We start from the raw sequence: 15,224 nt of genomic DNA, 5'->3' as shown, positions 1-15,224 counted from the left end.
ATGACCAGAAAAGTGTTTTTGAAGAACATTATGGTGTCACAGAAAATCTCACCGTTGACCTTTAGTAGATAAAATGCCATCACTTCATATTATTTATCCTATTAAATACTTGCGTGAGATCGTCCTAATTAGTAAATTAATTCTTGACTTATGACAACAAATGTGTTTTGTGAGGACAGTGACCTTTAACCTTTGACCACAAAAATCAACACAGTTCATCCTAAGGACCAAGTGAATGGTTAATTTGGCACAACCGAGAATTGGTTGTTCATTATGCCTCCAGCCATGGCCGGCATTGGTTTAAGAAAATGCAAAAACATCTGTAAAAACAAGCTGCCTAAGTTGATTTTAGTTGTAAATAAAGGGGAGGCAGCTAATCAGAAACATTTGCAATGTTTATTCAAGTTTTTTTGCATCAAAAATCATATGAAAAGTTTGTCAGAGGAAACAAAACTATCACTGATCAGTCACAGAATCAGCATTCACAGTATACAAAAACAGAGCCTGGCTTGATAATCCCTCTGTAACATATCACCGTAACATGAAACACTTCACGTTTAACTGATAAATTAAACACATGGTCCAGTTTCAGGTCTTAATTAAGGCATATGATGGCAAATATGACTGGGGTTGGCCTATGAATTAAATCCAACAAAAAAATATTATCATTATTAAACCAAACAATGAAGATGGTAGACAGATATTGTGATGCACAAACAGACACAGGATGAAAGAAAAACAGCAAGAGCCTTAGAGCCCCAGATATAAATAAAAATGTAAATGTTATTATCTATATGCTGAAATCTGTTTAACAAGTACAACAAACCTGAGAATCTGTCTCAGTTTTTTAACTGAGATAAAAAAAAAAAAATACAGTGGCTCTGAGAACTCAATGCCCTGCAATGAAATACAAGTGAATAAAACAAGAGCAAACTGAGAAAATATCTTCACTAATCTGAACAGCATTTAACAAAAAAAATGTTGCAAAGTGAGGAAACACTACCAAATACTGACAAGTGCTACAAACGCACCTCTAAGTTTATTTCTGTTTTGTCTCTTTGCCCATGTTTTATTCATACGGCTCACAGAGCGCTCAGTCCGACTGTAAAAACCACATTCCTCATTACATAAAACATTCAAGTCATTTTGCAGCTGTAGATGTATCACTGTTGTTTGGATAATATACAGACAAAAGTCAAAAATAAATTATCCCGTGAATTGATTTAAACCCAGCAAATAGACCATAATAAGCCCTTCTCAGAATTGTATTCTTGTGCCGTTAAAATAAAAAATTCATTCCATTTCACACAAATAAAACTGTAAGAAAAATGATTAATCAAAAAATTGTATTTGTATTGTACTTATTTAAATACTTAAAATAAATGTGCCACTATACATTTCACTTCAGGTATGTACAAACTTTAGTGCATCATTGACTCAGATTGTCAGTCAAGACCTTCATCCCCCCCCCACTCCCCGCGCCCCCACCAAAATACCAGAATAAATGCAATTGTCCACATATTCCAACCTTCATCCGTCACATTATCCCGATTGTACGTGTCCTTAGCTTTGCACAAACTACACTTAGATCTTTCTTCTGCTGTGCGCCGTGCAGGAGGTGAGAGGTCAAGTTGTCGTCACTGTGCAGCTGAGGGCTCAGTGAGTGCACCCGACAGACTCTCCTCCGCCAGCTGAGACAGGTACTTCTGTGGAAACAGAAAGTCAAAATTTGCAGCTCAAAAACAGTTTGTGCCAATGAGCCACAACATTAAGGCCTAATATGCTGATCCAACAACGAGACATAAGCAGCAGATCCTTTAAGACGTTGTAAGTAGCATTATTTATGCCAGAGACTTATTCTAGAGCATCCTTCTACACCCTGTCACCTAATATTGGTGTGTCCCTCCTCAGAAATCCTGCGGTCCGGAATATCTTCACAAGCTTTACTAAAGTGCTGGTGGCGAGTGGTCATAAGGTTTTGTCTCATGAGTGTATGTAAAAAATTATCACTGAGTGATTTGACTGCACGACGGTCTTTTCTAGTGACATAAGGTAATGTGATGTGTTATTACACTACATCTACAGTATCCAAGAAGTTACACTGAGATTAAATAGTTATTTACCAAACAGGAGCAGGACAAGAGAGCGGCATCTTGTTAAATGTCAGCACTGTAGACAAACAATCATCGGATCACCTCATGTTGGAGGTCATTACATGCTTTACCATTTTCAGGTTGACATTTTATAATTATAGTGTTGCAAGCATTTGTGACAAGAGCCCCAGCCACTAGTAGTCCAAATGCTTTATTAAGTGACATATTATAATCTGTAAAATTTAGTAAGTAAGTAAAACTGTTGTTTTGTATAGCGCTTTTCACAGACAGATTGACAAAGTGCTTTATAAACGAAAAACAACATCTAAGAGGAAGTTAAGAAGATTTGGTGAACCACATATAAAAAGATTCACCCTTAGTGCATACAGGTTACCCAAATGCCTGTGTGAACAGAAATGTCTTTAGCTGCCTTTTAAAAGATTCAATAGAACCAGAAAGGTATTCGGTACCTACATATAATATCATCAGTTATTAGTGTTAGTATGAAATATATCATCACTAGCTCCCAAAAAGTCATGTTGGTGAGCTGGCTCAATACTGAGGCTGTTTATGTCGTTACTATAATGTACGTATATTATTGTGCTCACTATGTGAGTAAAGTAAAAAATAAATCTATGGTCAAAACTGACAAAAACAAATGTAAAACTGATTATTAAACACTGGATCACACATGCACGTAGAGAGCTTTGACAGACAGCACAACTGTTTAAAAAAAAAAATTTCTTCCTCTTGGAATGTAATCCATCAAATGTGAGGGAATCACGCTCCTCTGGTTTTCTTCAGCTGTGCTGCTCGGGACGAGGGAAATGCAAGATGACTTAGTGCTGACTGGCCAATAACTGGAAACCTAATACAGTTGCAAGTTTACATGCATGTTGGTGCGTATGTGTGGGTGTCCGAGGAATGAGGCTTTTCATTTTTGATTAATTTGTTGAATTTTGAGTTCTTTTTAATAAAGGGTTTAAATGTGTCAAAACACGGATTTAAAAAAAAAAAAAAATCAATTGAGGTCAAGGTGAGGTTTGTCAGACGGAAGTATTAACATATAATAACAGTCATTTTCAATCCAATATTATTATCGTAGCGCCAAATCACAACATATGTCGTCTCAGGGCGGCGAACAGTAAAGTCCCCACAACAGTTCATTATAACAATATCGAGAAACACCCAATAATTAAACAAATTCAGCTCGTAGGAAAACTTCCCTTTTACTAGGAAGAACCCTTCGACAGAACTGCACTCATAGTTGGAGAACATAAATATTTAAATTTGAGAAACAGGTACCAGCGAACGTTTCCTCAAAGAAGGACTTGGTTCCTCATCACAGTTAATCTATAATGAATATTAATTTCATGCTGACCGATATGTGATTATTTAACTATTTGTTTGAGCGCACTGTTTCTGTTGGGAAATTACAGTCAATTAAAAAAAACATTTTTGAGTTTGAAAAGTTTTTTAAATTACAATTAATGTGACAGCGCATGTATTTGGATGATATGCTTAGTGCATTAATAATTCATACAGTTTATACAGTAAAGCACATCACCGAGTGTCATTCTTTATTGATGCCCATATTGACTACATTGTAAAAAAATCTTTTTCCTGTAAACAGATTTTTTTCCTGTATTTTTAAATACAAAATATTGAATAAAATTACAAAAACATGAAAACCTGCAACTTGAAAAATACGTTTTTGTTTTTTAGAGAAATTAGTTTTTATCTGCATAAAAATACTTTTTGAATAAATTCCCAAATATTGAAAAATATTTGCACAAATATTTATTTTCATTTAATTAATGAAACTGTTAAATTTAAGTTTAAAATTGTAAAAACATGTCTAAAATGTACAGTAAAATAATTATTGGTACTGTAAATTGTGTATAGATTTGTTTGTATAATATTGTAAAGTCTTGCTGTAAGGACTTTAATATGTTAAGTGCCATGAAATAACCTATGTTGTGATTTGGCCCTATATAAATAAAGTTGAATTGAATTGAATTGAATTTGTTAATTGGCTGACATCTTGAACAGTTATAGACTTCTTCATGTAAAAGTGTTGAGTACTAATGTTGCATTGCAAGCTCGGCTGTATATTTGTATTGTCACAGTCTTTTTTAGAAAACAGTGTGCCTCATAAAAACTGAGAAGTAAGATGTATCCCCATAAAAAGACAAACATGAGGAAAGGCAAATAAAATGAGATGTGCTGAATGTACCGAATGAAACAAAGAGATTAGTCTGCAGCCTGACAACAGGTGGTGTAATCTCAAGAACTTTGCTACCAGACCACACTGACTGTGGACCACACTGACAGTACAGTGGAGCATGCAGGCATAAGGACTGACATTAAAACACAGACAGCCATGTACATATGTAAACACAAACACGTTAACTGCCGCATACACATACGTACAAGGGTTATTAGCATGCTCATGTGATTCGAGGAAGAAAGACTGGATTAAAGGCAGTAATAATGTGTGTGTGTGTGTGTGTGTGTGTGTGTGTGTGTGTGTGTGTGTGTGTGTGTGTGTGTGTGTGTGTGTGTGTGTGTGTGTGTGTGTGTGTGTGTGTGTGTGTGTGTGTGTGTGTGTGTGTGTGTGTGTGTGTGTCTGTGCATTGTGTACCTGTAGGTTCCTGTAGTGTACAGTGCTGCGGCAGTGTGACGTCTTTGCAGTCTCCTCACTGGTGTAGAACAGACTGCAGAGTTTACAGTAGAAGCCAGTCCTCGGCACAATGAACTCCACTCCTGTTAGACAGAGAACACATCAATCAGAGTTCAGTCCCAGAAATCAGCACATTACAGACGAGGAGTCTCACAAGCGTATCTTCTAACCTGACGGTGTACATTTATTTTTCTTTGAGTAGTTTCTAGTCATTGAAATACATTTTTCTTTCCTCCACAACCACACAAAAAACTCATGGCTCCGTCAGGCAGGTGATTGTAGTCAGAGCATTTTATGACATTATAATGAAAAAAAGACAACAACTTTTTTCTGAATTTTTAAGCCCAGATATATATATAATTTTTTTTTTATCAATTGTGCAGTTGTCTGGGAACATCCTGCTGAAGTAGGCTTAGATTGCACCATGCTGGGATGTTTGTCTTTTCCCTGGCGCCCTGGCATGTTTGTACAAGGGCATTATCACTTTTTTATTCATTTTTTTATTTCTGCTTCATTGGATGAAGATATTTTTGCCGATGTCCTTATGCATGACCACTTCATTGACCTCCTCCTATTGATCGGGCCAAAGTGCCAGCAGATCTCACCAGAAACCACCACTCAGATTGACTACAGTTACCTTTGTTTTTCTGTACTTTACCTGTCCTTCACAAAACTATACAGTATTTTTTATTTTATCATTCTAACGTCTGTCCAAAACTGTGTTTTTCAATGTGTTCTGTCATTTATTCATTCTTTTGTATTGTTTATAACGTCCCCTCACCCTGGCGTATGTTTTTTCAGGCACCGGAGACACTGTGATATGTTATATATACTGTATATTAAACTACAACGTAAAATACTTAAGCCAATGAGAAGAGAGGAAATTCAAACGTTGACTGCAAGATGCACAGTATCGGCAAAACAAATATTAATAACCCAGAAACCATGATACTTTATGATAGCAAAGTGCATATGAAAAGTATCGATATAAACACAGTTTAGTCAAATGTATTACTGTAGTAGCAGAACATAATTGCAGGTGTGATATTACATAGAGATATTGAGGAGTGATGAACAAATCACCCCAGAGCCTGCAGGTGGATGCTGCAGTGGTGGTGGGGCTGAACGTACATGCAGCAGAACTGACGCAGGGCAGCAGAGTCAATAACAGGTAAAAAGGGAGAGATGGGAAATTTTGATAGCCAAATTTTGAGGGTGTGTGAGTCAAATTAATCCAGAAGAATGGGAGAAGAATGGGAGACGCATCTCGGTACATTTCAACAACACATAATACTGTATGTATATCAGCATTACCATTAAAGGTAAATGTGACGATGAAAAAACTCAAAATCAGATACTCATCAGTGTTACAAGTTTGTCCTGGACACACAAACAAACAAACAAACAAACACACACACACACACACACACATATTCTCTGTTGGGGCCTCATACAACCAAAATATCCCTACAGCTTATGGCACACGCTGCTCTTCTGTGGTCGATTGTCATAACAATACAAATACACCCGGACTTACATAAGTATCCATGCAGTAGGCCATGTGCTCGGCCATGTCATCCTAAACCCGAACGATAATATAAATACTCATCTCTCCGGGGTGCATTTCACAACTCGCTCACGGAAATAGGTCAGCAAGTGGCCAAGCAATTCCAGTCAATTAGAGTGCTAATGCAACAGGTTGTCAGTGCTCTTATTAATGATGTACGAGATAATGCTTTATCTTTGGGACTAAGACTGTGGGCTCAAGACTTCATCAGCTTGTGTCTGTGAAAATGATTAAATATAGCCGCAAGTGGTGATAAGCGAGTTCCAGGCACATTGTTTTGACATATACGGATTAAAGAAGTTTAACAACAGGCAGGAGAGAGAAATATGAGGATGCACTGAGCTGGAGTCAGTCCGGTGACTTGGCAGTTACCGGGCATGTCCTGACCCATAATGACATGCGGATATTACAGGGGTTTTTTAAGGGCATGAAACAGTGACCAATTTCTACATAAATGGAGGGCATAAATCAGGGCATTCACTCTGACTGACTATAATGGAGGTTTTTTTTTTTTTTTTTTTTTTACTAATAACCTGTATATTTTCACAATTATACAGGTGAGATTGCCAAAGTGAGTTTGGAAAACTGAATTATTTTCACAACATTTCTTTGTGTCTTTTCCAGGTCTCCAGTAGAAGACTGACTGGATGTCAGTGAACTAAATTCAACACAGCCTCCTCACTGGATTAAAATAATGACACAACTCAAAACTAGAGTGCCAAAATAAAAAAAAATAAAAACCTTTGTGTGTCTCATTTTACACTTTTCATGCGTGACATTTTTGTGACAATAACAAATCATGTTTAAAATCTGTTAATACTTCTAAAGGTTAATTGTGAATGGCTTGAAAAATCCCCCAGGAGGGTTTTAATCCAGCCACCGGAATCTGATACAGTTGTCATTTAGCTACGCCTATATATATTTCATGTAAGCGGTTATTTGCCGATAAAATAAGAACCGTAAGGACTACATTTTGGCATCGTCAGTGGTTTTATTAGTCATGGAAATGAAATGTGCTGTGCTCACCCAAAGGGATGCTGTGTTCACTGACGACTTTGTCTGGTTCACGCGATGGTGAGGCGGCCTCGATCTCTATCTCTATGGAAGGAAAATAAATGATGAGAAAGGTAGAACGTAAAAAATCCCCATGGCGTTCATGTTTTATTTTTACTGAATGTATTTTATTATGAGAGTTTAGAGCAGTTAATAAGAGAGTTGCAAAAAAAAAAAAAACTTCAACTGTCTGTTTACTCAGTAAGAAAAAATAAAACATGGTTTGCAACTTCCTGCATTCTTACAATCTGTGTTATGTATTTCAGTGCCCTAATAACAGCCATAATTTACCCTGTAAACTGGAGATTATGTACTCATACAAAAGCACAGAAGACGAAGTAGCTTTAATGTGACTTCACTTAATGAATATAGACAAAGGAGTAATGTTTTACAAAGAAAAGCTTGAGATGTTTGTCCAACAAATCACTAACAATCCTTGAGTATATCCTAAAAGAATTATTGTGCAGAAATCTGTATAATTTTAAGGAAGACATTAAGCCAAGATGTTTCCTGCAGCTGAATAGAGTTTTCCTGAATAAATACCTTTTTTAAGAATGCCGTCCTTCTGTTGCGTTGCGTTATTGATTGTTTTCACGGCTTGTCCTACTTCCTGGATTTTACTGTCCTCTGACACACTAACGTGATTCTCCATTGGCTCTTCAGGTGGCTCATTGGTGGTTATTTTACTCTCCTCTAAGCAGGTCTCCTCCAGTGCAGCCTTGAACTCCTCACTGGGGAAGTCACTGAGGTTTGTTGTTGGTATCTCAGAAGCCACTGGATTCGTTTTCTGCTCTTTAGGACTGGATGGACTTAAAACATTTGCTGCTTTCTCAGTTGTTGCTACCTGCTCTTCAGGTTTCTCACGTGGCTTTTCCTCCTTTGACTTCTCGTTAGATGTCTCCTTCACCTCCGAGGAAGAGGTGGAGGGTGATTTACGTTTCTCTGCCGATTCTTCCGCTGCAGACTCTTTGGGGCAGGATGCACACTCTTCTAGCTCAGGAAGGTCAGGCTCAATAATGGAATCATCTTCCTCTCCCACTTCATCGACAGTGACCAGTTCCTCCATGTTTTTAGGATACCAACACTCCTCGTCAGTGTCGTCAGCACTTTCCCACTCCTTCTCCTGAGGAAATGGGTAGAAAAGAAGACAGATTAATATTCTGCTACCTTTTTAAAGAGGGTATGAGCATGTTTATAGTTAACCTGTGGCCCTGAGGGATTTAAATGTGTAATAAAGATCAACATGCTGACTTACAGTTCCTCTATCTTTATTACATTCAGTAGTCTCTTTTGGTTTATTGATTTGCTGAGGTGAAACAGATTTTTCTTTGGACTGGCGATCCTGAAAAGAGAAAATACTTAGTTACTAGAAGGATGTGGCGTTTGCAAAGCAGGTGGACATCAGAAATACACATAAAGTTTACTCACTGTACTTTCAGTAGCCTTTTCTCTCTCGTGTTTCTCTACAGCTGTGTACTTCCTGCTTGATTTTCTGCTCCTGCCTGGTGAACTCTGCCTCTTTTCTTCTGGTGTTCTGCAGAGCTGCTCCTCAGTCATCTCAGAGTGCCTCGACCTTGCGTGGTAGTCACCACCGCCCCTCCTCTTCGGCTTCGTGTCGTGCCGTTGGTACGGAGGTCTGAGCGGCTTGTCTGACTTGTACACTTGCTCCATGTAGAAATTGTCTTCCATGTTTCTGTACGAGTTGAAGGACGAGCCTTGAGGGCTGCCTCGCGGGTGCCAGTCTCTATTGCCCCTCATCCCTTCACCTCCTCCTCCTCCAACTCCACCTCCGCCTACTCCTCCTCCTCCTCCTCCTCCTCCTCCTCCTCCTCCTCCTCCTCCTCCCCCTCCACCTCCACCACCACCTCCTCCTCCTCCCCGCTCATCTGCAGATCTCAAGCTGTGATGATCTAATGGTTTCTGATAGGTCTTCCGTCGGTCAGCCGCCCGTCCGTTAGGCCGATCGTCATCCACGCTGCTCCCATTCCTCCACAGGTCATCCCTCTCCCTGTCGTCCTCTCCCCTTCTTAGGTGTGATGACCAATCCCTGGAGCCCCGGTGAGGGCCCAGGCCATTGCTTCCTCTCTCTGGACCCCTGCATGGAGCCCCTTGCGGACTGTGGGCTGAGCTGCATGATGTAAAACTGGGACTGTGGGAATGAGGGCTCAGAGAGCGGCTGATCGGGCTGCGGGAGCGAGCTCTCTCTGGTATGTAGCTGCAGGAAGAAGAAGTAGATTACATTGATGAACTCCTCTAAAGCTTTGTCATAAATCTCTGAGATCAAAAATTAAACATTGATTCAATTTAGGTCGTAATCTGTGACATGACAATGTCACAGAATTTCCATTATATTCTCCCTAAGCATGTAAAAGAATCATTTAAGACTGAAAGCAGAATGAAAAGTTGCCCTACTGTTCAAGTTCTTGCATCTCATCTCTTTCCCGCTGTGAGGTAATATCATGGACGATCGACCGAACATCTTTACCTGGTTTCTGCACAGACAGGACAATGAAGTTTAGTAACTGCCTGACGCAGCCTCCAACCTGCTGTTATTGTTCTTCAGTTTTACCTTGAGTTGCAGTTCCTTGTACCTCTTAGACATCCGTATGAGAAGTTTTTGACTGTTGATCATAGCTGGAGTAAGCTGGTAGTATTGAACCATGGCTTGAGCTGCCTCAACATACGCCATCTCCAGAAAGGCCTGATGGGAAAACAGAAAGTTTCTCTAAACAGTAATCCCCCTTTCTGACAGCCTCTTTCTCTCAGGGCTGGTCTGCTCGAACATTTTTCACATTTCACATGTCAGAGTGGATTCAAAAGAATCTTTGAAAATTATCATGACAAGCTATCACGTTTCATTACCATAATAAATCACCAGAACATTTGCTTTAGTCTCCAAAACCAAGAGCATGATTTTAGTAGGAATGCTTTAAATTTGATCGGGGTGATAATGTTGCACTTCTGTTAAATGAAACCTGGATCTTAAGTGAGCTGTCAAGTACTGGTAGTTAAACAGCCAGTAAGTTATGACAAAGTACATGATATCATACAACAGCTGCAGCAGGAAAAAAAAAGGATGCAGATGATCATAAAAATGCACAAAGATAATTTGGTGATTTAATCGTAAACATGTTTGTTCCACACGTGAGCCGTTTAAGATGATTTTGAGTGAGGTGGTGTGTAATTAAACACACTGCCATTGGTTTTAAAGGACTGTTGCTCATCTGTATGTCTGACAAGCAGCTGTACTGCAGCAACACACGCATTAAGGCCAGAAAATGACTGGGGACGTGACTTGGTGGTTTGAACATCAATATTCTTGTTCTCTGAATATGTGTTGGCCAAAAATATGAATTATATGCCTTTTATAATTATGTTTATGAATAAACATGAATAAAAAATTATTATTAACTGATAAATAACAATATTATTGTACCTGGTGGGTTGATCGCATTAGGATGTAGTTGGTGACTTTGCCGAAGGGTAGTCCCAGGTTGATAACATCATTCTCTGTGCAGCTGCCTTCAGGAAGGTTGCAGATGTGAACGACTCGGCCTGCGCCGGCCTTTCTGGGTGGAAATGCCTGAAAAGAAAAAAAAAAAAAAAAAGTACAATCTTTGAGAAAACATATTGTTTTACACATACACATCATTGACAATACATTTTTGGATGAAATCAACTGTTGTTGAACGACTCAACAACTTTCACACCAGTTCATCAGGATTTAGATGTTCAGACTCACACCACATCAAAATCAAAATAATTCTTCCTTCTTACAGTGTTATTAGGAGCATGACCAGTATACACCGAGCTGTGCAAACCTGCAGCTCCACACTCACAGTCACTGAATCCAGCTGTTGATCAGCTGCAATGTACAAGCTGCGTGCGTCAAAGAGACACCTTCTCTATTTCTCAGGTAAATTTACAATATGTGTGACGAAATGTTAGCAGTATCTAGGACTATTTAGAAATTAATCTGAACTGCTCTGTTTGATGTTTTAACAATCTGTTTCGCATATTAAGAATACTCAAGAAACCTGGTCTGTGTAACATCAATGCAACACAACCACGCAGGACGTAATGTCATTTTCCCTCCTCAATACGGCCCACCTCATTGCATCCATTAATAGTCCCTTGGCAGTTGTGCGGCAGTGATAATGAAAGTTTTCTTGTTTGGATTTAGACTTGTCAGCTGACTGGCTCCAGAAATTTGACACAAATCCCTCCAGAGTGCCAAGTGCAGTGACTTGCATTGCTCAACTTCTCCGTGCCCTTCCCCCTTTTTATCTGAAAGGAGAGCGGGTGAATGAACATTTCATTTTTCTCCATGGAAACACATTTCAGATTAGACTGCACAGACAGTTCAGATGAGGAAATATAATCTATTTTGGGTTTAGATATTGAGATACACCCGTATATGACTTTTATTTATTTTGGCTAATTTATTACTTTATTATTATAATTTAATTTTGTAGCTTCATCTTGGAGGCAAATGCCAACATTTTTAGTCATTCCTTTCTTCCTTCTTTCTTCTCTTTTCTTTCTCTTCTCCAGCTCACATATGTTGCATGCCCTCCTTTTAGCCTATCAACTCCAACTAGCAAGTATTTATCCTCAAATCTCTTCAATCTCTCCCTCTGTCCAAAGCAGATTTTAGACAACAAAATTGTTAAGAATCTGACAAAGATTAGCTAAAGAAGAGGCTCCACCACAGCAGGGATGTTGTACTTCAGAGACACGTGTCAAAGAAGCATTGAATGCATCTTCTTTACTGTTGTGCTGAGCTACATACCATCTTTTAGTGGCCATTTCATATTTCCCACCAGTTCCTCTGCTACATATTGTGACCTGCAGAGGCTATATTCATCATGGACATGTTGTTTGACACCTCGTGTTCCTTTTGATATTGTTTCAGAAAGCAGTTGTAAATTCAGCTTGTTATATTGCAGAGTCTTATTTCTCCAGCCATTGTGCTGCAACTGCAAGTTTTTCCAGCACCCCTCCTCCTTCCTTTTCTTGCCCCGTCTATGGCTGACAGACCTGACAGACAGGTCCATGTGTGGGACACACTCTGGGGGTCCCAGCTCTAAGTCGGACCGGCGGCCAGGGTCTCTGTTTTTATAGGGACTTTAAAAACCAGAGAAAACCCAACAATAACACAGACTTCACTTTAGCACAGTGTAGAATGTATAAAAAGAGGAGGAGGAAACTTTTACAATTTCAGCGTCACTTTACTGTGTGTCTAATAATCTGAGGAAACAGTATCAGAATTCAAAACATACATGCCGTTCACAAATAGCAAATAACGTGATTATATCTCACAAAAATATATTCAGTAACCTGAAAAAGAAAAAAGGAGTTAGTGATTGAACTGAGGACTCATAGTTTTGGTTTAGGAGGGAACGTTTTGGTTGTGAGACAAGTTTTAGACAAATTGTAAATGCTCTACATTTTGGAAAGTTATCCCTTCTCACAAATTAAATGAATAATGTCCATATCCTTGTTCATACAGCTCCAACCAAACGACGATCTGACTGAGCTGGATTACTGGATTTCTCTGCCATAACTACGTAATCTTTGGCCGGCAAGATGACATTAACAACTTCAGATGCGAGAGTGTTAATTCTATTAACAGCTCCGTGCCCGTGCCACCGCCAGCACCTGAATACAGAAAGGTCAGCGCAGGTTGGGCTCGATAAACAGATCCAGGAATAGGGTGTTTATGTCCTTGGAATATTAAAGAGAACAAGAGTCCTGGTCGTTGCTATCTGCAGTCACTAACGTCCGACCTGTAAAACATAGACTGTCTCTGAAATCCCGGACAGTTTGACCACAGCAGTGATATCACTGTCAGCGTTTGGCTCGGGCTTCGAACAGTAGCTGTTTCTGTGGAGCGCAAACCAGAAGCACCGAGTCATGCCTCACAAGGAGTTACTGCATACACAACACTACCAGGTGTACTTTAAATGGTCTGAATTTGTAGGCCGGACTTTTGATATGTGGAACAACAAAAAATTTAATTTGGGATAAATTTATTAAATACACAGAACAAACATTCAATTAAGTTTGACTCTAATTATTAAACTACGGAGAGAAATACAAGTGGAAATATTTTGCAGTCATACTGAGGCTGATTTTCCTCGTCAGCTCCCCATGAAAGAAATGAATGAAATCTTTAGAACTGGGAAATAACTATGATGTGTGAGTTTATTACAGTCAGTGATGGAAAGATGACTCACTGGTTACCCTGTAAAAATGTAATGAGTGATGTTACTATTTTAATTACTTCAGCAAAGTAATGTAACTTATTACATTTGATTCCTCTGAAATATTTTTCTGACAAATATTTTGTACTTAAGTTGAAAAATCTATTCAAACTCATCAGTGTAAACCTTTTAAACAGTTCTCATCACTGATTGCTGTCAAAGTTTTATTAAAAGTCCATCAAGAAAAAACATGAATTCCACACGTACAAAAACTCATGTGACCACATACACGTGAAAAAGTTGTTCTCGTGAAAATATTCCCCCATTTTCCCCATGTTATCATATGTTGCAACACGTGGTGTGCGAACCGATCGGGTCCAGTCTACATCCAGGACATGGTCAATCCTTACACCCCAGCCCGTTCACTCCGCTCTGCATCTGCTGATCGGCTTGTCGCTTCCTCACTGCGAGCTAAACACTCAACAAAATCACGGCTGTTTGCCGTCCTGGCTCCTAAATGGTGGAATGAGCTCCCCAATGACATCAGGACAGCAGAAAGTCTGTAAATCTTCCGCCTCAAACTAAAAACACACCTCTTACGACTTTACCTTGAATAGGAGAACTTTAGTAGCGCTTAAAATGGCACTTACTGACAGAACTTTGAAGTTTGGCTTTCTTGAAGAAATTGTATTTTCTTGATTCCTGTTGTTCTGGGTTTTGTACCCTCATGGTTGAAATGCACTTATTGTAAGTCGCTTTGGATAAAAGCATCAGCTAAATGAAATGTAATGTGGTAAACACGTATCATACATGTGATCACGTGTGCCATGTGGAAAACATGGCAAACTCATGTTTTTTCTCTCTCGAGGAGTCCTTAAATATGACTTAAAGTAACATTGCGATATTTTGATTTTAAAGCACAACCTCCAAAACAAATTACAAGCATGTTGATCCCAACTGACTGAAGTGAAGGAAAAATGTCCTCAGAACATCAAATCAGGTCTTCATTCAGGTCGACTCCATGCCGAGTGGTGATCGAACAATAGAGCTTGAAAACTACTTCTAACTGATTCCTGAATGAGTCTTTAAACATCTCTTGGTCTTATGCGACGACATGGCCAACTGTCTCCTCGTGAATACTCAGAGCAACGTACATCAATCAATCAAAAACAAGGCTTAAAATTTGAGCGCATACTGCCTAATGAATGGAGCCTGTAGACAAAATACATAAAAGTTGTTTACCAACAAGGATACATTTAGAGGTTTGAATAGTATCCGTAATCTAATTCCATATTTTTTCTCAGTAACTGTAATTGATAAAAAACTATGCTTATTTTGTAATTTAACTCCATAACATTGTTACATGTAACTACTTCTTTCCCAGCACTGACTCCGAGTTACTCTTAAAGTACACTTCATTCACATCTAAAATGTATTAAATGTTTAATTTCAGCCTGTAGAAACTATAGCCTCATTATGATTTTAGCCTGAAAACAACAGAAATAAAAAGTACGCCCTTTTAATGGATTCAATAAATCTTCATTAATGTACAGCCTTAACTACAGACTGATTGAACAGAGGTAATGGCTTTACTTGCCACAGCCCTGCACTCCGCTGCTGAA

The 15,224-nt window shown here is 38.9% G+C and overlaps 1 protein-coding gene across 1 annotated transcript in view; it reads right to left on the bottom strand.

Annotated features, from left to right (window-relative positions):
• Positions 1-388: 388 nt before the first annotated feature.
• The window catches only part of rbm20 (RNA binding motif protein 20), a 54,942-nt gene continuing 40,106 nt past the window's right edge, over positions 389-15,224 (bottom strand). Inside the window, exons 6-15 of the mRNA XM_069714590.1 lie at positions 10,833-10,979; positions 9,966-10,097; positions 9,809-9,888; positions 9,262-9,611; positions 8,825-9,162; positions 8,652-8,738; positions 7,940-8,519; positions 7,370-7,441; positions 4,738-4,859; positions 389-1,706 (exon numbers count right to left, since the gene is read on the bottom strand). Of these exons, the coding sequence (XP_069570691.1) occupies positions 1,638-1,706; positions 4,738-4,859; positions 7,370-7,441; positions 7,940-8,519; positions 8,652-8,738; positions 8,825-9,162; positions 9,262-9,611; positions 9,809-9,888; positions 9,966-10,097; positions 10,833-10,979 (1,977 nt within the window). The 3' untranslated portion in view covers positions 389-1,637. The remainder of the gene's footprint in view (positions 1,707-4,737; positions 4,860-7,369; positions 7,442-7,939; positions 8,520-8,651; positions 8,739-8,824; positions 9,163-9,261; positions 9,612-9,808; positions 9,889-9,965; positions 10,098-10,832; positions 10,980-15,224) is intronic.

The sequence above is a fragment of the Brachyistius frenatus genome, unplaced genomic scaffold (assembly GCF_029030835.1).
Source record: "Brachyistius frenatus isolate BFR_SWC_R1_liver_20210118 unplaced genomic scaffold, ASM2903083v1 Contig_132, whole genome shotgun sequence".
Taxonomy (NCBI): Eukaryota; Metazoa; Chordata; class Actinopteri; family Embiotocidae; genus Brachyistius; species Brachyistius frenatus.
The sequence above is the reverse complement of the archived record's forward strand: the minus strand, read 5'-3'. Positions and strand labels throughout refer to the sequence as shown.